Source organism: Salmo trutta, chromosome 40 (genome assembly GCF_901001165.1).
Source record: "Salmo trutta chromosome 40, fSalTru1.1, whole genome shotgun sequence".
NCBI classification, from domain to species: domain Eukaryota; kingdom Metazoa; phylum Chordata; class Actinopteri; order Salmoniformes; family Salmonidae; genus Salmo; species Salmo trutta.
The window spans coordinates 6,591,662-6,614,375 of record NC_042996.1 but is presented as its reverse complement, the minus strand read 5'-3'; the positions used below and the strand labels follow the sequence as shown (position 1 = coordinate 6,614,375).

The window sequence follows — 22,714 nt, the reverse complement described above, 5'->3', positions numbered from 1 at the left end:
ACGTATGTTCAACCTTTTGGCAGCTATCTGGCTCCATAGACAAAGCACTCCCCAAATTGTCAAGAAAATGGCATATGCCTATAGTTGAAATTTATTTTGCATCTTACCAGTGATTCTTCTGCTTTGTACATTGTTTTCACTGTCAAATGTATTGTTTTAACTATTTCATAGTTGTAATGTTTTTTCTTGTCAACATGACACCTGAAAACACAAACCTCTACGGAGGTTGATCGCAAGGTCAGTAACATCACGTGCATGACCTGCAAGTGATCTGATTAGAGCGTTGTTGGCGTGGAAACCACACAGGTGTGTAGATGTGATGTGCATTGTGTACAAGTATGCATTCAAAATACATGCCAACAATAGCCACAGTCAGTCATATATTTAAGCAATAAGTCCCAAAAGCATGTGGTATATGGCCAATATCAGCTAAGGGCTGTTCTTTCACACGACACAACACAGAGTGCCTGGATACAGCCCTTAGCAGTGGTATATTGGCCATATACCACAAACCCTGAGGTGCCTTATTGCTGTTATAAACTGGTTACCAATATAATTAGAGCATTGAAAATAAATGTTTTGTCATACCCGTGGTAGACGGTCTGATATACCACAGCTGTCATCCAATCAGCATTCAGGGCTCAAACCACCCAGTTTATAATTCTTATTAAAAACCAGGTGGTAAATTATTGCTGACCTTTTGCAAAGAGAATAGGGTATTTGGTTATTATATAATAGAATCCCGGCACAACCTTGTGGAATGTTCTTAGTTCAGAAACATTAGGCTATGTAGAACAGAGTGTCACAGTAACAAAACAAAGAGCTATATCTATTCATGCCATTTCCATCTGCAACATTGAGTATGATGTAACCTCCTGAAAACAACCCAGATTGATGCAGATGACTATACTGAACAAAAATATAAAACGCAACATGTATCAATTTCAAAGATTTTACCGAGTTAAAGTTCATAAGGAATTCAGTCAATGGAAATAAATTCATCAGGCCCTAATCTATGGATTTCACATGACTGGGTAAGGGCCCTGTGGAGCCAGGCTTTATTACAGACAGAAATATGCCTCCGCACCCCGTCATACGACCCCACAGGTGAAGAAGATGTACTCTTTCTTTCCTCCCTAAAATCAAGTCAACTTCATCTGCCAACATATAGGATTTAAGACGTTAAAGGCATTGTGAGATAAATACTTTCCAAATTCAGGACTTCTGTCTAAATAAATGTCACACGTAAAATGAAGACAGGTTGAGCTTTATTAACCATACTCATGAATGGTAAGTTGTTTGAAATGTTTCACGACAGATGTAAGACATTGCAACAAAATCAGTCACAATTATCAGAATTGTTCCCCTTGCAACAACATGTATGATTAAGGAATCAGTAGTTTAGTAGAGATGCAGAAATGGGGAATATTACATAGACTGTCTGTGGATTTGTGAGTCAGACAAGGCACACTGGTGGGATGAATTCCTTTAAGAGCAGGAAGGACACACTTGTTTTAGGAATGGCATCGATGGGGTATCGATTTGGGCTTTTCACTTCACTCAAGGTCCTCAAATGAAACCAAAGAACAGAACACAGATCTTTTTTTAAAAGGCAATGGGGAGGATGTCATTCATTGTGTTAAAATATCTTGCCAATGTCAAGAGAAAAGGGGAAATCCTTTTGACTCCATAGACAAGTGGATGGGGGAGAACAGGTTTCAGAATAGCCTCCACAATCACATTGTGTTAAGTTACATGTACTGCCCTAAATGCAAACAGAACTGGAACCAGGATTGTATTCCTGCCATTTGACCACAAACAGACACTGTTATCCTTTGAACCAACTAGGGGACCGAGGTGAGATGTTTCAGGCAACAAGAGTTTTACGTTACACTCTGAAACGTGTGTTACTTTTAGCACCAGCTGTTACCGTAGTTAAAGCACATGACATAATAGCATATGCAATAATCTCCCAATGGATTCAACTTCACATACAGAACAGGAATGAATCCACTGACTCAATCCATGGTTTCCCGAGTGGTGCAGCGGTCTAAGGCACAGAATCTCAGTGCTTGAGGAGTCACTAGACACCCTGGTTCCATTCCAGACTATCACACCTGGTCGTGTTTGGGAGTCCTATAGTGCGGCGCACAATTGGCCCAGCATCGTCCGGGTTTGGCTGGTGTAGGCCTTAATTGTAAATAAGAATTTGTTCTTAACTGACTTGCTTAGTTAAATAAAATGTCAAATGTATTATTTTTTTATATATGTAGCTTACTCCATTCCAAGTGTGACAAAATGACAGCTGGGTTGAATTGTAGCTAATATGACCACGGCTAATGAACAGTGGTACTGAGACTGCTCATTGAACAAGATCCAGGGGGGACATGATGCAATGTTGCAAAAGCCAGCAGTAAATCAGCTAAAATCTATGAGCTTCAGCCTAGGCAGTTTTTGCATTATATGATAAGAACAAAAAAGTCAGTCGCAATGAGGTAATCAAAGCTTTAGGAGAGCCAAGTGGAAGAGATGTGATGCAGAGAGTTAGTAGTCTTTAAAGTAAACCAGAGATACTGGGGAAAGTAAGATCTAGCCACTAAATCAAAACCTAGTCATCTTTGTAATGTATCAATCTATTTCTTGAATGGGTTTTCCAAGGCTGTCAAGGTGCCAATAAAATCAAGTGATTTGTTATCAAAATCAGCTAAATATTTCCCTAAAATAGATAGATTTTTACTGAAACATGGCCCCCATCCAAAACCAACAATTCCCATTCTATCCAAGGAAGATGCACACAAGACAAAATCCCCACTAACGCGATTTAGCTCTATGCTTCCTCATTCATTCATTCCACTCCCAACCCACACAAAAACTAACAATTAAAAAAAGACCAATCACTAAAGATAAAAAGCTATAATAAATTCACTCTTAAGTAACAAGGATCTTAAGCCATATAGCTTTCCAAGATTTTATATTACAATACGGATGTTCAAAAGTTTGCTACTTTTTTTGTAGTTCTATTTACAAATTTCACAGTGATCTTGGTACATTCTGCTGAATAACCAATAACAGGGATTTCTGCCAAACCAGCTACCCTTCCATTCCTCTTTCTATAAATAGACAATACCTTGACACAAAAACACAGGAAGATACAAGGATGCTCCCTGACGTCAAACACCGATTGCTGCAAACATTGACAGCTGCAACGCAGAGGGACAGTCTCTAAAATACAAAGGTTGCGTTGGTGTTAGCATTGGGTGGAGGGAGGTTCCACCATTGTTAGAGCCATCATAGGAAAGTGTGCAAGTACACTATTTTAAGAGAAGAATGGGAGACGCAACCAAAGGCGAAGGGGTCGGCGATGAAGGGAACGGGAGATGGCCAGTCGAGGGTTCAAGTGAAAAGATCACTCCTGTCTTTGGGGTATGCAGCCTTCCATCTCCAGCACCTCGGGCCAGCCCTCGTACTTGTTGGTGTCGGCGTTGTTCTTTATGTGCTGTAGAGGCAGAGACAGAGGTTTTGGATTAGACCCAATGGCAGCATCCCAAATGGCAGCCTATTCCCTATATAGTGCAAGTGTTTTGTGCACTTCAAAGGGAATAGGACGCTGTGTGTGTACCGGCACAGCGATAACAAAATGTCCCAACAACACATAAGGGAGGGTGGAAAGTCAATATTGAAGGAGTGCCTGGGACGACATGTTCCAGGGTCAGATGGAAATGTCAGTATTCTCAAAATTGTCTTCTCTGGTAAAACTCAGATAATGAAATCAATAGTTCAGAACTGTAAAGAACGAAAACTAAATCATGGAGCGGCTGTGTTTTACATATCTTATAGAGACATTATTTAGTTTACAAACAAACGGCACGTTCGAGTGCATTCTCGCGTCAAATAGCCCTGTTGCAGGACAGTTATACGCTGATGTCGGGACCTTGACAAACTGAACAAATAGCCCTGTTGCAGGATAGTTATACGCTGATGTCGGGACCTTGACAAACTGAACAAATAGCCCTGTTGCAGGACAGTTATACGCTGATGTCGGGACCTTGACAAACTGAACAGTGAGTGGTGACCATGAACACCAGGCTGATGACTATAGCTATGCTCAACAAGAAGATTATTGTTCTGTCTTTAACTAGCTCCATTTGGGATATTTCACCTTGCCTCTCTAGGTAATCAATCCTCTGATGACATCTGCGACGTTGTAGACCAGGGGTGCTCAACTCTTACCCTACAAGGTCCGAAGCCTGCTGGTTCTGTTCTACCTGATAATTAACTGCACACACACACTGTGTCCTGAGTCTAAATCAGTCCCTGATTAGAGGGGCACAATGACAAAATGCAGTGGGACTGGTTTGGAGGTCCAGAGCTGAGTCTGAGGGTTGTAGACAATGAGATCCAGGTGGAATTTTACGTTGTATTGACTCCAATATAAAACACGCCCATTTCTGAAGCAGAACAGCACGCGCAACTCTTTATGACAGGGCTGGAAAATGAGTCTGTTTCATGATAAATTGTGTGTTCTAGGTACTACAGTCATATGAAAAAGTTTGGGCACCCCTCTGAGGCTGCATAATAATTTACTCTGTCGTCACAGAAAATGATCACAGTGGCATGCCATTCATTTTCTAATAAAAGCTGAGTACTGGGGTATTGTCCAGACAAAGTTTTTTAGTGTAGCAATATTAAGTTGTATGAAATTAAATCAGATGTGAAAAACAGGCTATGCAAAAATTTGGGCACCCTTGTCATTCTGTTGATTTGAATACCTGTAACTACTTAGCACTGATTAATTGGAACACACAATTGGTTTGGTGAGCTCATTAAGCCTTGAACTTCATAGACAAGTGCATCCAATCATGAGAAAATGTATTTAAGGTGGCCAATTGCAAGTCGTTGTTCTCTTTGACTCTCCTCTGAAGAGTGGCAACGTGGGGGCCTCAAAACAACTCTCAAATGGCCTGAAAACAACGATTGTTCAACATTATGGTTTAGAGGAAGGCTACAAAAAGCTATCGCAGAGATTTAAGCTGTCAGTGTCCACTGTGAGGAACATAGTGAGGAAATGGAAGACCACAGGCACAGTTCTTGTTAAGGCCAGAAGTGGCAGGCCAAGTAAAATATTGGAGAGGCAAAGGCGAAGGATGGTGAGAACGGTCAAAAACAGCCCACAGACCACCTCCAAAGACCTACAACATCATCTTGCTGCAGATGGTGTCACTGTGCATCATTCAACAATTCAGCTCACTTTGCACAAGGAGAAGCTGTATGGGAGAGTGATGCAGAAGAAGCCTTTTCTGCACACACGCCACAAACAGAGTCGCTTGAGGTATGCAAACGCACATTTGGACAAGCCAGCTTCATTTTGGAATAAGGTGGTTTGGACTGATGAAACAAAGATTGAGTTATTTGGTCATAACAAGGGACGTTATGCATGGCGGCAAAAGAACACAGCGTTCCAAGAAAAACACTTGCTACCCACAGTAAAATTTGGTGGGGGTTCCATCATGCTGTGGGGCTGTGTGGCCAGTGCCGGTAGTGGGAATCTTGTTAAAGTTGAGGGTCACATGGATTCCAGTCAAAATCAGCAGATTCTTGGGAATAATGTTGAAGAATCAGTCACAAAGTTGAAGTTACGCCGGGGCTGGATATTTCAACAAGACAACGACCCAAAACACTGCTCAAAATCTACCCGGGCATTTATGCAGAGGAACAAGTACAATGTTCTGGAATGGCCATCCCAGTCCCCAGACCTGAATATCATTGAGAATCTGTGGGATGATTTGAAGCGGGCTGTCCATGCTCGGCAACCATCAAACCTAACTGAACTGGAGATGTTTTGGAAGTAGGAATGGTCCAAAATACCTTCATCCAGAATCCAGACACTCATTAGAGGCTATAGGAAGCGTCTAGAGGCTGTTATTTTAGCAAAAGGAGGCTCTACTAAATATTGATGTGATTTTTCTATTGGGGTGCCCAAATTTATGCACCAGTCTAATTTTGTTTTGATGCATATTACACATTTTCTGTTAATCCAATAAACCTCATTTCACTACTGAAATATTACTGTGTCCATCAGTTATTTGATAGATCAAAATGAAATTGCTGATCCAAACACCCAATTATTTATAAATAGAAATCATGGAAATTGTCAGGGGTGCCCAAACTTTTTCATACGACTGTATATTTCTATAGACAAACTTCTCTCAGTTGTACTTCACCGAAGCCATGATATTTCAACGGGGAGAGGTGAAAAAGTCCCATGTGAACAGACCAGAAAGAAAAAATGTGAACAACCCAGGTTAAGGAGGATAAAGATTTAAAAGTGTGGGGGGGGTTGAAGTTACCTGCTCAAAGGGACTCTTGGTCTTGATCCCTTTGCCTCCAACAAAGATCCAGTTGTCCCTGAAGCCTAATGTGCTGATGCTGGAACTGCCAAGTTCACCAATCATCTTCTTGGACTCGTCGTTCAGCCTGTGGACCGCAAAGCAGGGTCGTATTCATTTGTGCACACCGTAGCGAAATGTTTGACAACAAAAATAAAACGTTTATTGGACAAGTTCAGGTAGTCCCTCCTCGTTTCGGTCCATTTGCTAGTAAATACACAGCTAGAATGTCATTAAGAGTCTGTAGACTAGACACTTAAAATGTCTCTACCTACCCCTCTTTCCTTCGCTTGAACCTTTCCTCTTAGTCACCATTGTTAAACATCAGTAATTGGTGACTACTCCTTTAATATCAGCAGTTAGGGTGAAATTCATTTACATTTCCCCGCAGTCAGTTAATGGGTGTATTTAAGTGATAGTCATTTGTCAATTCTACAAGTGTTCAATTCAGTCCCTGGAGGAACGAAACAGATTGATCAAGACACTTAACTGAAGTATTTGCCTAAGCTTAAAATGATCATCTAAGAGTTCATGGAGAAGTTAAATGCTGAACGTGTATCTTTCTTCAGTTTGGAACACTTACTTTGAGGCCGAATCGTCAAACGTGGCCATCATCACTATTGTTCCTTCTTCAATAGTCTTCAGGAATGTGATGAGCGTGTTGACATCTGCACACACAACAAATACACAGGTACAAGACTGGTTTACCTAGTCCGCCTGCCTAGTGAAGAGACACACCATGACCCGGAAACTCTAAGTGAAACTAAGGTCTCACCTCCCGCCCACATGTCAAAGTAGTCTGTCTTGATGAGGTCCCCTGTCTTTCCTGTGGAGAACAAACAACTTGTTAACGACAAGCTAATGTACACTCACAAGCCAACTCCTATCATGAATAGTGAATTATAGTACATTCAACGACAATGGAAAGTACTGTTTACACCGGGCGTACAAAACATTAAGAACACCTCTTTCAATGACAGACTGACCAGGTGAAAGCTATGATCCCTTATTGATGTCACTATACTACTTCAATCAATCAGTGTAGATGAACGGGAGAAGAAAGGTCAAATAAGGATTTTTAAGCCTTGAGACATGGATTGTGTATGTTTGCCATTTAGGTGAATTGGAAAGAGAAAAATATTTAAATGCCTTTGAACGGGGTACGGTAGTAGGTGCCAGGCGCACCGATTTGTGTCAAGAACTGCAACCCTGCTGGGTTTGTCACACCGAGTTTCCTGTGTGTATCAAGAACGGTCCACTACCCAAATGACATCAAGCCAACTTGACAACCGTGGGACACATTGGAGTCAACATCCCTGTGGAACACTTTTGACACATTGTAGAGTCCATGCCCCTACAAATTGAGGCTGTTCTGAGGACAAAATGGGGTGCATCTCAATATTAGGAAGGTGTTCTTAATGTTTTGTCCACTCAGTGTATATGAACAGCGGTATGGATGGGTTAGTATTGAAGTAGTTAACCAAGGCAGGGATGGGCAACTACAGTCCAGAAGGGCCATGTTGTATGCAGGGTTTTCTCCAGCCCAGCACTAAAAGCCATCTACACATTCTACACATCCTCGAAGGACTCGAGCTGCAAATCCCTGAAGAAAGTAAATGTTTCACACAGCAGATGTAATTTTCAATTGTCATATTACTCACAGATGTAATCATGTAAAACAACCGATTTGACTACAAGGGGAAGTACTGTTTATGGTATGTAGCAGTGACAAGGCTAGTTTACCGTTAACCAGGGCGATGTTAATTCCTCTGCCCACGTTGTTCTTGACACCACTCATCAATCTGAAAGGACAAATGAAAGCATTATGTGATTGTGAGCCTGCATGTATTTTATGATTAGGTTAGTCCCATCCTTGTCTTTGTTCCCGGTCATGTGGCTTTCTTCACCACTGTACTGAGACTTGTCACACCCTGGTCGTATAGCGTCGACACAAAAACAAAAGACTTATTCCTAACCAGACTTGATTCCCTTGAAGCAATGCCTGAGGAATTGGATTTCAATAACACGGATGCAGAATGCCACAAGAATCAAATCAACAGTTAATTAAATAGAGGGTTAACAGTCAACAGTTAATTAAATAGAGGGTTAACAGTCGACAGTTAATTAAAAAGAGGGTTAACAGTCAACAGGTTGCTTCAGGCATGTTTAAATTGAATCGCCACCTCAGTTACGATATAGTTCATACCGGTCTACGCTAGTCTGTCTAGGAATCTATAAAATAAGAATAGAAATGCATCCTGTAGAACAGACATGGATAATTGTGTTGTAGATTATCCTATTGTGTCAGCCTTGCACTCTAGATATCTACCTGACAATAGATGTTTACATTGTAGTCATTTAGCAGATGCTCTTATGCACAGCGACTTACAGTTAGCGCATTCATCTTAAGATAGCTAGGTGAGACAACCACATAAGTCATAGTAAGTGCTGGAAATTCTTTCTAAATAAAAAGTAGTTATCAGTAAAGTCAGTGCTAGTAGAAAAGTCAAGCGCAAGGTTCTTTTTTTGTGCGGGGGGATAAAACATGTCTTATTTAAAATAGTTGTTTCTAATTAGGCCCCTGCGTATAGGTTGAGAGGGATGTGGGTCTTTGGTTGTACTGTTAATATAGGTTGAGAGGGATGTGGGTCTTTGGTTGTACTGTTAATATAGGTTGAGAGGGATGTGGGTCTTTGGTTGTACTGTTAATATAGGTTGAGAGGGATGTGGGTCTTTGGTTGTACTGTTAATATAGGTTGAGAGGGATGTGGGTCTTTGGTTGTACTGTTAATATAGGTTGAGAGGGATGTGGGTCTTTGGTTGTACTGTTAATATAGGTTGAGAGGGATGTGGGTCTTTGGTTGTACTGTTAATATAGGTTGAGAGGGATGTGGGTCTTTGGTTGTACTGTTAATATAGGTTGAGAGGGATGTGGGTCTTTGGTTGTACTGTTAATATAGGTTGAGAGGGATGTGGGTCTTTGGTTGTACTGTTAATATAGGTTGAGAGGGATGTGGGTCTTTGGTTGTACTGTTAATATAGGTTGAGAGGGATGTGGGTCTTTGGTTGTACTGTTAACATAGGTTGAGAGGGATGTGGGTCTTTGGTTGTACTGTTAATATAGGTTGAGAGGGATGTGGGTCTTTGGTTGTACTGTTAATATAGGTTGAGAGGGATGTGGGTCTCTGGTTGTACTGTTAATATAGGTTGAGAGGGATGTGGGTCTCTGGTTGTACTGTTAATATAGGTTGAGAGGGATGTGGGTCTTTGGTTGTACTGTTAATATAGGTTGAGAGGGATGTGGGTCTTTGGTTGTACTGTTAATATAGGTTGAGAGGGATGTGGGTCTTTGGTTGTACTGTTAATATAGGTTGAGAGGGATGTGGGTCTTTGGTTGTACTGTTAATATAGGTTGAGAGGGATGTGGGTCTTTGGTTGTACTGTTAATATAGGTTGAGAGGGATGTGGGTCTTTGGTTGTACTGTTAATATAGGTTGAGAGGGATGTGGGTCTTTGGTTGTACTGTTAATATAGGTTGAGAGGGATGCGGGTCTTTGGTTGTACTGTTAATATAGGTTGAGAGGGATGCGGGTCTTTGGTTGTACTGTTAATATAGGTTGAGAGGGATGCGGGTCTTTGGTTGTACTGTTAATATAGGTTGAGAGGGATGCGGGTCTTTGGTTGTACTGTTAATATAGGTTGAGAGGGATGCGGGTCTTTGGTTGTACTGTTAATATAGGTTGAGAGGGATGCGGGTCTTTGGTTGTACTGTTAATATAGGCCTATCATGTCTCTTACATGTTGTCCTCCAGGCAGATTTTTGGACCCACAACACTGGCTGCTCCGCTGGCCATCTTAAAGGAGAAGTGTCCCTCAGGACATGGCTTGGAGAGGCCACACTTGTAGCGGTGCAGTCTGGTAGCTGTGAATGGAATTCCAAATGGAGTATACAATACCAACACACTTTACCACCCCCCCATCAAACACACACCCAATATCAGCAAACACATACATATCTAGGCCCTGCAAACAGTCTACTATTACACGCACAGCTTGAATCTCTATCACCCGCACAATATAACTCACACACCTACAGAACAAACCAGACTATTTACAAAGAACTCAACAGCTAAAGAACCAAAACATTCACAATAAAGGCCAGGTGGTAACTACACAACACACACATATATTAACTACTTAGCTCCTAACACTTAAGCCTACATGGTAAGGTGTTTCCATGGTTTGTTAAGAGAAGATCAGCCCTGAAATAAGAAATGTAACTTGATTGATTGAGGGAATTAGGTTAAAGTAACAGGAGAAGTTATTGAAGAATACTTACGGCCTTCCTCTACAGGCATAGACCCTGTTGTGGAGGGACAGAAACAGACAAGTTAGACTCGAGTTTCAGATGTCTTTATGACATTAGCCCGTGAGCTCACGAGTTCCTTATTTAAGAAAGTTAAAACAATGAGCTTTGTACAAAATCTGTCTATCTGGCTTTAGCCTGGCTTAAAACATAGCAAGCTAGCCAGGCCTTTTAGCATCCCACATCTCCATGTGAAATCAGATTTATCATTTTTTTTTAAAAACATGCCCTAGCAAATCCTCTTCTACTTGCCGGTGCAACCTAAAACATTATCCCAGTTTGATATCCTGCTTGTGTACTCATTCAGATATCAGCTAAAAAAAAAGCACATGGCTAGCTAGTTGGCTAAAGCAGGTTCTTCTATAAACTAAATATTTTGAGGGGGTGGATTCTTGTTGTTTGGTTTACTGTTTGTACAGTCACAGAGATTATATTTGGTTACAAATACAAAATAGGCTACTTTGATGAATAACCTGTAGATCAGAACAAGGAACCGTGCGACAACCCTGCCCCCACAGCTGCAGAAGGAATGATACCGACCGTCTCAATTTCCAGGTAGTACAAAAGTACGCCCGAATGTCAGAAAGTATTACAAGGAGCCGCCCCTTTTGTGATGAAAAACATTGTCCTACGCACCTTCCGTCTCCGTAGTGTGTGAATTTAGCTTTAGCCAGAGACTAAGGGGTGTCGTATGCAGACACAACCAAGCCTTCCGTCTCCGTAGTGTGTGAATTTAGCTTTAGACAGAGACTAAGGGGTGTCGTATGCAGACACAACCAAGCCTTCCGTCTCCGTAGTGTGTGAATTTAGCTTTAGCCAGAGACTAAGGGGTGTCGTATGCAGACACAACCAAGCCTTCTGTCTCCGTAGTGTGTGAATTTAGCTTTAGCCAGAGACTAAGGGGTGTAGTATGCAGACACAACCAAGCCTTCTGTCTCCGTAGTGTGAATTTAGCTTTAGACAGAGACTAAGGGGTGTCGTATGCAGACACAACCAAGCCTTCCGTCTCCGTAGTGTGTGAATTTAGCTTTAGCCAGAGACTAAGGGGTGTCGTATGCAGACACAACCAAGCCTTCCGTCTCCGTAGTGTGTGAATTTAGCTTTAGCCAGAGACTAAGGGGTGTCGTATGCAGACACAACCAAGCCTTCCGTCTCCGTAGTGTGTGAATTTAGCTTTAGACAGAGACTAAGGGGTGTCGTATGCAGACACAACCAAGCCTTCCGTCTCCGTAGTGTGTGAATTTAGCTTTAGCCAGAGACTAAGGGGTGTCGTATGCAGACACAACCAAGCCTTCCGTCTCCGTAGTGTGTGAATTTAGCTTTAGCCAGAGACTAAGGGGTGTCGTATGCAGACACAACCAAGCCTTCCGTCTCCGTAGTGTGTGAATTTAGCTTTAGCCAGAGACTAAGGGGTGTCGTATGCAGACACAACCAAGCCTTCCGTCTCCGTAGTGTGTGAATTTAGCTTTAGCCAGAGACTAAGGGGTGTCGTATGCAGACACAACCAAGCCTTCCGTCTCCGTAGTGTTTAAATGTAGCTTTAGACAGAGACTAAGGGGTGTCGTATGCAGACACAACCAAGCCTTCCGTCTCCGTAGTGTGTGAATTTAGCTTTAGACAGAGACTAAGGGGTGTCGTATGCAGACACAACCAAGCCTTCTGTCTCCGTAGTGTGAATTTAGCTTTAGACAGAGACTAAGGGGTGTCGTATGCAGACACAACCAAGCCTTCCGTCTCCGTAGTGTGTGAATTTAGCTTTAGCCAGAGACTAAGGGGTGTCGTATGCAGACACAACCAAGCCTTCCGTCTCCGTAGTGTGTGAATTTAGCTTTAGACAGAGACTAAGGGGTGTCGTATGCAGACACAACCAAGCCTTCCGTCTCCGTAGTGTGTGAATTTAGCTTTAGCCAGAGACTAAGGGGTGTCGTATGCAGACACAACCAAGCCTTCCGTCTCCGTAGTGTGTGAATTTAGCTTTAGCCAGAGACTAAGGGGTGTCGTATGCAGACACAACCAAGCCTTCCGTCTCCGTAGTGTGTGAATTTAGCTTTAGCCAGAGACTAAGGGGTGTCGTATGCAGACACAACCAAGCCTTCCGTCTCCGTAGTGTGTGTATTTAGCTTTAGCCAGAGACTAAGGGGTGTCGTATGCAGACACAACCAAGCCTTCCGTCTCCGTAGTGTTTAAATGTAGCTTTAGACAGAGACTAAGGGGTGTCGTATGCAGACACAACCAAGCCTTCCGTCTCCGTAGTGTGTGAATTTAGCTTTAGACAGAGACTAAGGGGTGTCGTATGCAGACACAACCAAGCCTTCCGTCTCCGTAGTGTGTGAATTTAGCTTTAGCCAGAGACTAAGGGGTGTCGTATGCAGACACAACCAAGCCTTCCGTCTCCGTAGTGTTTAAATGTAGCTTTAGACAGAGACTAAGGGGTGTCGTATGCAGACACAACCAAGCCTTCTGTCTCCGTAGTGTGTGAATTTAGCTTTAGACAGAGACTAAGGGGTGTCGTATGCAGACACAACCAAGGTTTTTCTGAAGGCCTACATTTTGAATCCCTGGTGAAGATTATTAATCCTATCTATTGAGAGATGTATTCAAAATAATAACCTTTGAAACTAAGTGATTCCTCTTTGGAATTCCATGCAAGATCAGGCAATAGATTGATATGCACAGTTACAACACTGGAAAACACCAAACCAAACTCACCAAACACATTCGCCAAACTGAAGTCCATATTAATTTCCAGCAGCTGGAAGGCAAGGAAAACTGCCAGGAAAAAGACCGAAACCAATGCAGCCAACTTCAAGATGCCTGAAGGAAATTAGATAGACCAAAGAAAGAGAACGAATAGAGATCAATTAGATGGAGCGAGAGAGGAGAGAGAAACACTATTTAAACACCATGTATAATATGTGTGATGCCAGATAAGGTCTCTGATGCTAACAGAGAAATGTATTTTCTTGGTGACCTGAACATTGACTGGATATCTAGTTGTCCTCTCAAGAGGAAGCTTCTTACTGTGACTAATGCCTGTAACATGACCCAGGTTATCACTCAACCAACTAGAGTGTAAATCAATAGTGTTGGATCTGTGACATCCACTTGTGTTGATCAGATCTTCACCACTGCTCCAAAGCAATGTCAGTTCCCATTGGCTATAGTGACCATAACATTGTAGCAATAGCAAGAAAAGCCAAAGGTACCAAAGGCAGGGTCTAAAGTTATTTATAACAGGTCATACAAAATGTTCTCAGGACTCTTGTTTAAGATGAAAAACATTTGTTGGCCTGATGTGTATAAGGAGGAGAAACCAGATAGAGCACTCGGAGTATTTGTAAAATTATTCTTGCCAATTGTTGACAAGTGTGCACCTGTTAAGAAACTGAGAACTGTTAGAGCCCCCTAGGTCGATGAACTGAAAAATGATATGGTTCAAAGAAATGATGAAGAAAAAGGTGACAAACAATTCAGGCTGCTCAGCTGATTGGTCGACATACTATCAATTGAGACATTTTGTGATTCAATTTAAAAAAACAATTCTAATATTACTAAAACAAGAAATTACATTTTTTTTTTTTTTATGGGAAAATACTTTGGATCACCTTAAGTTATATTATGGACAGAAAACCCAATTAAATCTACATCGTTCATTGATGATGGGCCATCTATAGCAAAACCTTCTGATGTAGCCAATTCATTACAATGACTAATTCACCGGTAAAGAGGACAAACAGTCAGTTAAAACACTGAACCATCATATGTGTATTGAAGATCGAATAATGAAAGAGCAGGAATGCCGTTTTGAATTTGGTCAAGTTAGTGTGGAATAGGTGGAAAAACAGTTACCATCCATCAATGATAAGCCACCCAGTATAGACAACCTAGAAGGGAAACTACTGAGAATGGTAAGACTGTATTGCCATGTCTTTAACCAGGATTGTGTCCACAGGTGTGGAAGAAAGCTAAAGTAATTCCACCTCCTAAAAATAGTAAAGCAACCTTTGCTGGCTCTAACATCCACCCAGCCAGTGTGCTGCCTGTTTTTAGTAAACTGATGGAGAACTGCGTTTGAACAAATGCAATGCTGTTTTATAAAGAACAAGTTAACTACATATAGGGAAAGGCACTCAACTGGCTAAAATAAATTGATTAGATGATAGTTGGAGCTGTATTGTTAAGTTTCAGTGAAGCCTTATGTTATTGATCATCATTTGTTATTGAAAAAACTCACTTGGAATGGCTTTACATCACCTGCCATCACACGGTTGGAGAGTTACTTATCCAACAGAACCCAGAGTGTTCTTCAATGGAAGCTTCTCTCACATCAGATATGCACAGTGGTATCCCTCAGGACAGTTTCCTTGGGCCGCCACTCTTCTCTATTTTTACAAATGATTCTCCACTTGTCTTACAAGAAATTAGAATGACCATGTATGCTGATTGCACACATCACCATCTACAGCCAATGAGCTCACAGAGACTTACAAGGACTTACAGTCAGTGTCAGAATGGGAAATGACAATAATCTGGTGTTAAATTCATCTGAAACCAAAAAGCATTGTATTTGGTTCAAAGCATTCTCTTAGACCTACACTGGAGATGTGCATAAAGGTTGTAAACATTTGTAGTGAAATCCTGCACGGAGCCTTCACTGTGGGCTGCCCCTTTAAGAGCACAGCAGCAGTCAGGAGGGAGATAATAAAGACAGCTCTTCCAGCTCTGTATGGAGGCTCTCGGTCGGCGCGGCAGTTTTGACAGTGTGTTTAACTCTTTGCAGAAGTCTTGTTTATTTTCAGCGTGATTAGTTTGTAAAGTGTTGAAGTTGATCGCCGGTGTTAACGCTCTAGGTCGTGTTTGGAATCTTAGGGGACCGCTCCTGTCATTGATTGAATGGATTAGTAGCAACAGTGTTGAAGCTTTGACAAACAAACCATCAGGTGTATCAGACTGACAGACTGTGCAACCGCAAGCCTGAAGTCAACAGCTAAACCCCCCCTCACTAATTTTCCCTCTATGGCTCCAGCAAACTTATTTCCCCCCCCCCCACTGCGCTCCCTTTGATGTTCAGTGTCGCTGGACTATTATTGCCCTGCCGGATGTATTTGGGTTGATATATTAGTTAATTGTTTTTATTTCACCTTTATTTAACCAGGTAAGCTAGTTGAGAACAAGTTCTCATTTACAACTGCGACCTGGCCAAGATAAAGCAAAGCAGTGCGACACAGAGTTACACATGGAATAAACAAGCGTACAGTCAATAACATAATAGAAAAAAAACAAACAGTCTATATACAGTGTGTGCAAATGGCGTGAGGTAGGCAATAAATAGGCCATAGTAGCAAAGTAATTACAATTTAGCAGATTAACACTGGAGTGATAAATGAGCAGATGATGATGTGTAAGTACAGATACTGGTGTGCAAAAGGGCAGAAAAGTAAATAAAAACAATATGGTGATGAGGTAGGTAGATTGGGTGGGCTGTTTACAGATGGACTATGTACAGCTGCAGCGATCGGTTAGCTGCTCAGATAGCTGATGTTTAAAGTTAGTGAGGGAAATATAAGTCTCCAGCTTCAGCGATTTTTGCACTTCGTTCCAGTCACTGGCAGCAGAGAACTGGAAGAAAAGGCGGCCAACGGAGGTGTTGGCTTTGGGGATGACCAGTGAGATATACCTGCTGGAGCGCGTGCTATGGGTGGGTGTCGTTATCGTGACCAGTGAGATGAGAAGGTGGAGCTTTACCTAGCATAGACTTGTAGATGACCTGGAGCCAGTGGGTCTGGCGACGAATATGTAGCGAGGGCCAGCCAACTAGAGCATACAGGTCGCAGTGGTGGGTGGAATAAGGCGCTTTGGTAACAAAATGGATGGCACTGTGATAGACTGCATCCAGTTTGCTGAGTAGAGTATTGGAAGCTACTTTGTAGATGACAATCGCCGAAGTCGAGGATCGGTAGGATAGTCAGTTTTACTAGGGTAAGTTTGGCGGAGTGAGTGAAGGAGGCTTTGTTGCGAAATAGAAAGCCGATTCTAGATTTGATTTTGGATTGGAGATGTTTAATATGAGTCTGGAAGGAGAGTTTACAGTCTAACCAGACACCTAGGTATTTGTAGTTGTCCACATATTCTAGGTCAGAAACGTCTAGAGTAGTGATGCTAGTCGGGCGGGCGGGTAGCGAACGGTTGAAGAGCATGCATTTGGTTTTACTAGCGTTTAAGAGCAGTTGGAGGCCACGGAAGGAGAGTTGTATGCCATTGAAGCTCGTTTGGAGGTTAGTTAACACAGTGTCCAAAGGGCCAGACGTAAACAGAATGGTGAGGTTGAAGTGAGGTTGCGTGAGAGTTTATTGTTTATTATTGCTTGAACTGTATTGATTTTGTGGGGGACTATTGACATTTAGGAGAGAATATTTTTTGACATTTCAAAGCCTTTGTCTATGAACACACCGTTGTGTAATTTGTCATGTATTTGTACATGTTGTGTGGACCCCAGGAAGAGTAGCTGCTACATGAGCAGCAGCTAATGGGGTTCCTAATAAACTAAAGTAGGCTATAGGCATAGTTATGTTGTACTGTGATTAAGAATATGGTTTGTAGACAGAATAGCCAAGATAAACAATTGTCACACTGACCCAAGTAAATGTGATAAAAGTTATGCTAATTGTCAGAAATACAGGTACCTATTATAGCAAAACCTACCTCCAGCTCTCATGTTGGTCCCAAGAATCTGCAGTCAGTACAAGACAATGAATGCCCCTGTTGAAAGACAAACAACATGTCAGTATTCGCCAGTGTGGAGAGAGATACAGAGGGAGTGACTGTGGTTCGACAGTAAGGTTGACTAGCTAGTTAACTTTGGCTGGTTGGGTATGATCATGTCACACTCCTACTTGGACATTAGCCTTCCCTCCTGGGTTTAAAACATGACTCACTCACTTTGGCATCTAACTGAGAACAAGGAAGACCAGTAGGTCATAATGGGAAGGCTGAATAAATATTGCCAGGAATACATCCACAGCTAGAGGGGTATCCTACGAAGAGGAAATTTTGGTCAACCAGTCATACGAATGTGTCTCACCTTTCAGCCAGGTAAATGTCTTCAGAACTAAACATGCTCCAGGGAAGGCTAACTCCCTGCTAACTCCACTTACCCTGAACGAAATGACTGAGCCATGAGTTGAGGACCAATGAAATTACATTTCCTTCCTCTTGCAAAGATTGCATCATCTTCCCATTCATTTGAGGAAGACGACTGAAAATATTTGATTAAATTAAATGTTTTTTTGGTGTTAAAAATAGTAATGTAGTAATGACAATGTATTTGAAACTTCCCGCAATGTAACACTTGTATGACTTAATCAAAATAAATATTGATAGGAGTGGGGACAAGAGGGTGCTTGTGCATTAATCAGCACACCAAAGACGGCATTAACGATGAGTAATAAAATAGAGACGCCACTTCTAAAAGTCTATTTCACATCACAGCCTGCTGAATGTGCAAGATAACTTTTATTTTTTGATTTCAGCAGAAATTAAAACGTTACGCTGTGAAGCTAACTGAAACTAAGGATCCTGGGACTGAACGCCTCCCTCTGCAACTGGATCCTTGACTTCCTGACGGGCCGCCCCCCCAAGTGGTGAGGGTAGGCAACAACACATCTGCCACGCTGATCTTCAACACTGGGGCCCCTTAGGGGTGCTTGCTTAGTGCCCTCCCATACTCCCTGTTCAACCACGACTGCATAGCCGTGCACGACTCCAACGCCATCATTAAGTTTGCTGATGACACGATGGTGGTATGCCTGATCACCCACGACGATGAGAAAGCATTTAGGGAGGTCAGAAACCAGGCAAATTAGCCGAGAGAAAAGTGGGAAACTGAAGTGTTTAATATACAGCGTGAATAATTTATGACAGTGTCTGTGAAATATATATCGGGGCTTTCGAGACAGAGCTAATTGGAGGAGTTTGTTTTTGAGCAATTTTAAGAGGCTTGTTCTGACAACGTCAATGGGTAGAGTATTAGGACATTCATAAACATCTTCGAGAGGACTTGATCAAGAATACCTGGTATTGGTGAAAATATGTAACCGTTGTCTAAAGTGTCATAATGTTGGGTCCAATAGAGCCAAAGTAATAAACAATAAGCAATGTTGAGTGACTGATAGAAGCTGATTAACACACTATGCAGGCATGTTAAGGTCAGGAGAGCAGACAATGCCAGAAATCCCATTAGCGGGCTCTGAGGTACCGTGTGAATTCCATCTTCTTTTTGACTCTGTGCTAATAGCAGCATGCGTGGTCGGGTTATATACAACCTGTCATGTATTAATCTATACTGAGGCTTTTGCATTGGGAGGGGAATGAGAGGTAATGACAGTAAAATGAAGCAGAGAAGACCTACCTAAGTGATTTCTGTCACGATCACCCTCTCTGCTCCCACCTGTCCTGACATCGCCTCTCAAAGTCTTAGTGTCTGTGATTGCTGTGCATTGGGAATCTGATGCTTGGATCAAGGTTGTATTCCGTGGATTAGCATCCTTCAGCCCGTTTCATTTCCAGTCACACATCACACCCCACAGGGCTTTGGGCTGGAGATTACTGCAAGGGAATGTTGTCGCCCACTTGTCTGGCATGTGGCACATTTTGTTCCTCCCTTATCTGACACAGGTGAAGTTGTCTCTTTACAAGTGTTAGACAGATTCTACTGCAGGTCAATGACCACAGAAAACCTTCATACATCAATGATTCTTAAACCGCAATTCCCACAACCCTCTGTGAGGAAGCTAGACAGGTTGCAAGTGTGTGTCCTGGATTGTTCCTGGCCGTAAGAAAACGAGTCAAGCTACAGTTCAAAAGGTGCGATTCAGAGACAACTTGATCCTGCTGAAAAACTGCCAAGTAATGTGAACAGGGTAGTATGATTATAGGTATTCCCTTTTACTATAGCACATTTTCCCTAGACCTATTCCTATGTGTTATACATCTATTCTATCTGACCTGTGGACAACAACTTCTCAATCAAATGTGAGCAAGACAAAGAAGCTGATCATGGACTACAGGAAACGGAGGGCCGAGCACGTCACCATTCACATCGACAGGGCTGTAGTGGAGCAGGTTGAGGGCTTCAAGTTCCTCTGTGTCCAGATCACTAAGGATCTATCATGGTCCACACACCAACACAGTGGTGAAGAGGGCACAACGCCTCTTCCCCTTCAGGAGGCTGAAAAGATTTGGCATGGGTCCTCAGATCCTCAAAAAGTCATACAGCTGCACCGTTGAGAGCATCTTGACTGGTTGCATCACCGCTTGGTATGGCAACCGCTTGGCATCCGACCGCAAGGCGCTACAGAGGGTAAATGTGGACTGCCCAGTACACCACTGGGGCTGAGCTCCCTGCCATCCAGGACCTCTATACCAGGCGGTGTCAGAGGAAGGCCATAAACATTTTCAAAGACTCCAGCCACCCAAGTCATAGACTGTTCTCTCTGCTACTGCACGGCAAGCAGTACCAATGTACCAAGTCTGGAACCAACAGGACCTGAACAGTTTCTAACCCCAAGCCACTGCTAAGTAGTTAACCAAATAGCTACCTGGACAATCTGCATTTACCCTTTTTGCACTGACTGACTCATCACATAAACTGCTGCTATTGTTTATTATCTATCCTGTTGCCGAGTCATTTTATTCCTAGTTATATGTACATATCTACCTCAGTTATTGTTACTAATTGTGTCTGTGATTGCTGTGTATTTATTATTACTTTTGTGTATAATTGTGTATTTATTATTACTTTTGTGTATAATTGTGTATTTATTATTACTTTTCTGTTATTTCTCATTTATTTCTCTCTGCATTGTTGGGAAGGGCCGTAAGTAAGCATGTCACTGTTAGTCTCTCAGGGCACGTGTCGAAATCATTCCATTAAGGTCACTAATTAGTAAAGAACCGACTGCTCAGCTGCACTACGGTTGGAGCCGGAGCGAGATATGGTTCGGGAAAACATACCTCAATACAGGGATGGGAAATGCCTTGTAGTCCAAATTGTCATACCAAGAAGACTGAATGACTGCTATGTTGTCCTCATGCGAGTTAGCAGGACAGCAGCCATTTTGGAACAATTCGGATTGAGGTTGTTAGCTACGCTTTCCAAACCTTATCTCACGCTGGCTCCTGTCTTAATCTACACCGGAAGTTATACATTTCACTTTTAATCTACATAGGAAGCCTGTCCGACCCTGGTGCAGTTTAAACAATCGGGTCAGATCGGTTGGCTACACAATTAGTTATGTGTTAAGTGTTTGGCTAACAGTAGTCAGCTAACTGTGCAAACTTGACACAGCAATTTTTCCGAATAGATTAACGTCCCCAAATAAGTAACGTTAAAGTATGGTTAGATTTAGCCATAACTAGCTAGTTATAGCGATTCCGTTAACAGTAGCTAGCTAGCCAACCCTAGTCAAAATAGTTAGTTAAACCTGATTGCCCCAGCAGCAAGTCGATTTAATTGGCATGAGCTAAAAAAAACAGCGAACGTTAACAAGATAGCTGGCAACTTTACCTGAGAAACGCCACGGTTACAAGCCTTGCCTATACGATGACAGACTCTTCTTCCTTGTTTCAGAAAATCGCTATATACTCTTGTGGTACTTCAATAATCGACTAAACATGAAGAACGACCAAACATGATTCTTCACCGCCACCTACTGTACTGGAGTGTGAGGCCATTCTCTTCATCTCGAAATCATGGCGGTCCGCAAACACACGTTTAAGGTGCATACTGCTACGTACTGTCCTGACGTTTACGATGAATCACGATCTACCTAGAAAATACAAAATCAAAAAATCAATACCTGCTAAAACCCGTCCCAAGCACCCGAAAACATTCAACTTTATCTATAACCATCTGAAACAATCCACCATTAGAATTATTCAGCATGTCAACAACATTGAAATAAGGGAACACTATCTGTGCTTTTCTAGGCAAAACCTTAAACCTCAGCAACACTGATACACTTTCACTTCTTTGACCCGCTTTCCTACTGAGCAAACTTTTGGTCTCAATCACTCTGCCTCCCTTCACATTTTCTTTAATATCAACTATGGACATAGATATTGGGGGCCCAGTGGTGATTCCCCTCAACCTAGCATAAGCCCCAGGGATATGGCTTTTAAGCTTCATCCCATTAAGCTTTTCCATTTGCAGAATCTTCCCTTTCTGAGCCTGGCTACCACAAAACATTAGCAATTTACCTTTCCAATGAACTGGGATAGTTTGCCTTCACCTATCTCTTTCTCAAAGGCATTGGTTAGTCGGATAGGGTGTAAATGAGGCCCTGTGGTCTCATCAAACACCATCACCACTTTCCACTCTGACACATTATGACTCTTGCTTCCAACCTTGGGCATCTTTATGCTTTCTTTCCTAGACGCTCCACTGCTTTCTGTATCATGATCTCTCTTCTTCCTGTCTCCACTACAGACCATTTAAGTCCTTGACCCTCATTCTCCCACTCTATATAATCAGAACTGACACCCATATTGTTCTCATTCCAGTACAGCTGTTGGCATTCCAACGTTTTCTCAATTTCTTCCTTTTCATCCACGCTACTCGCTGTCATTTACATCCTGAACACGGCCATCTGTTCCTCTTATCTAGCTCTGTGTTTCCACCTACTGCTCTGCAGTGTGAGTTCTATAACCGCGGGAAGCCCCTGATAAATCGAAATAAAAAGTAATAATAGTATATTTTTATTTTACAAAATTAGTGAACTATGCCTTTATTACTCCTGCATGAGCAGAGAAACATACTCCTCAGTTAAAGTCCCGCAATTAGAGCAACGAAGCTAATATTTGTGTAAATTGTAATCTGTTGGTGTCACTGAATAGGCTGACACCCAATTTCATGGACCCAAGATCCATAGGTAAGGCTGTACATTGCAATATGAATATCCAATAC

At 42.2% G+C, this 22,714-nt stretch overlaps 1 protein-coding gene across 2 annotated transcripts; it reads right to left on the bottom strand.

Moving 5' to 3' along the window:
- Nucleotides 1-1,251: 1,251 nt before the first annotated feature.
- LOC115180384 (protein FAM3C) lies at nucleotides 1,252-21,447 on the bottom strand. Of its 2 annotated transcripts, none has more exons than XM_029742437.1 (10): nucleotides 21,317-21,447; nucleotides 17,455-17,511; nucleotides 13,462-13,566; nucleotides 10,726-10,749; nucleotides 10,185-10,308; nucleotides 8,130-8,188; nucleotides 7,162-7,212; nucleotides 6,970-7,054; nucleotides 6,348-6,474; nucleotides 1,252-3,496 (listed from the first exon to the last, which is right to left on the bottom strand). In XM_029742437.1, exons 2-10 carry the CDS (start codon nucleotides 17,465-17,467, stop codon nucleotides 3,407-3,409), a joined length of 678 nt encoding a protein of 225 aa, XP_029598297.1. In that variant the 5' UTR covers nucleotides 17,468-17,511; nucleotides 21,317-21,447; the 3' UTR covers nucleotides 1,252-3,406. The 2 variants fall into 2 exon arrangements, with proteins under 2 accessions (XP_029598297.1, XP_029598298.1); XM_029742438.1 differs by lacking the exon at nucleotides 21,317-21,447 and adding an exon at nucleotides 20,764-20,904.
- Nucleotides 21,448-22,714: the final 1,267 nt, after the last annotated feature.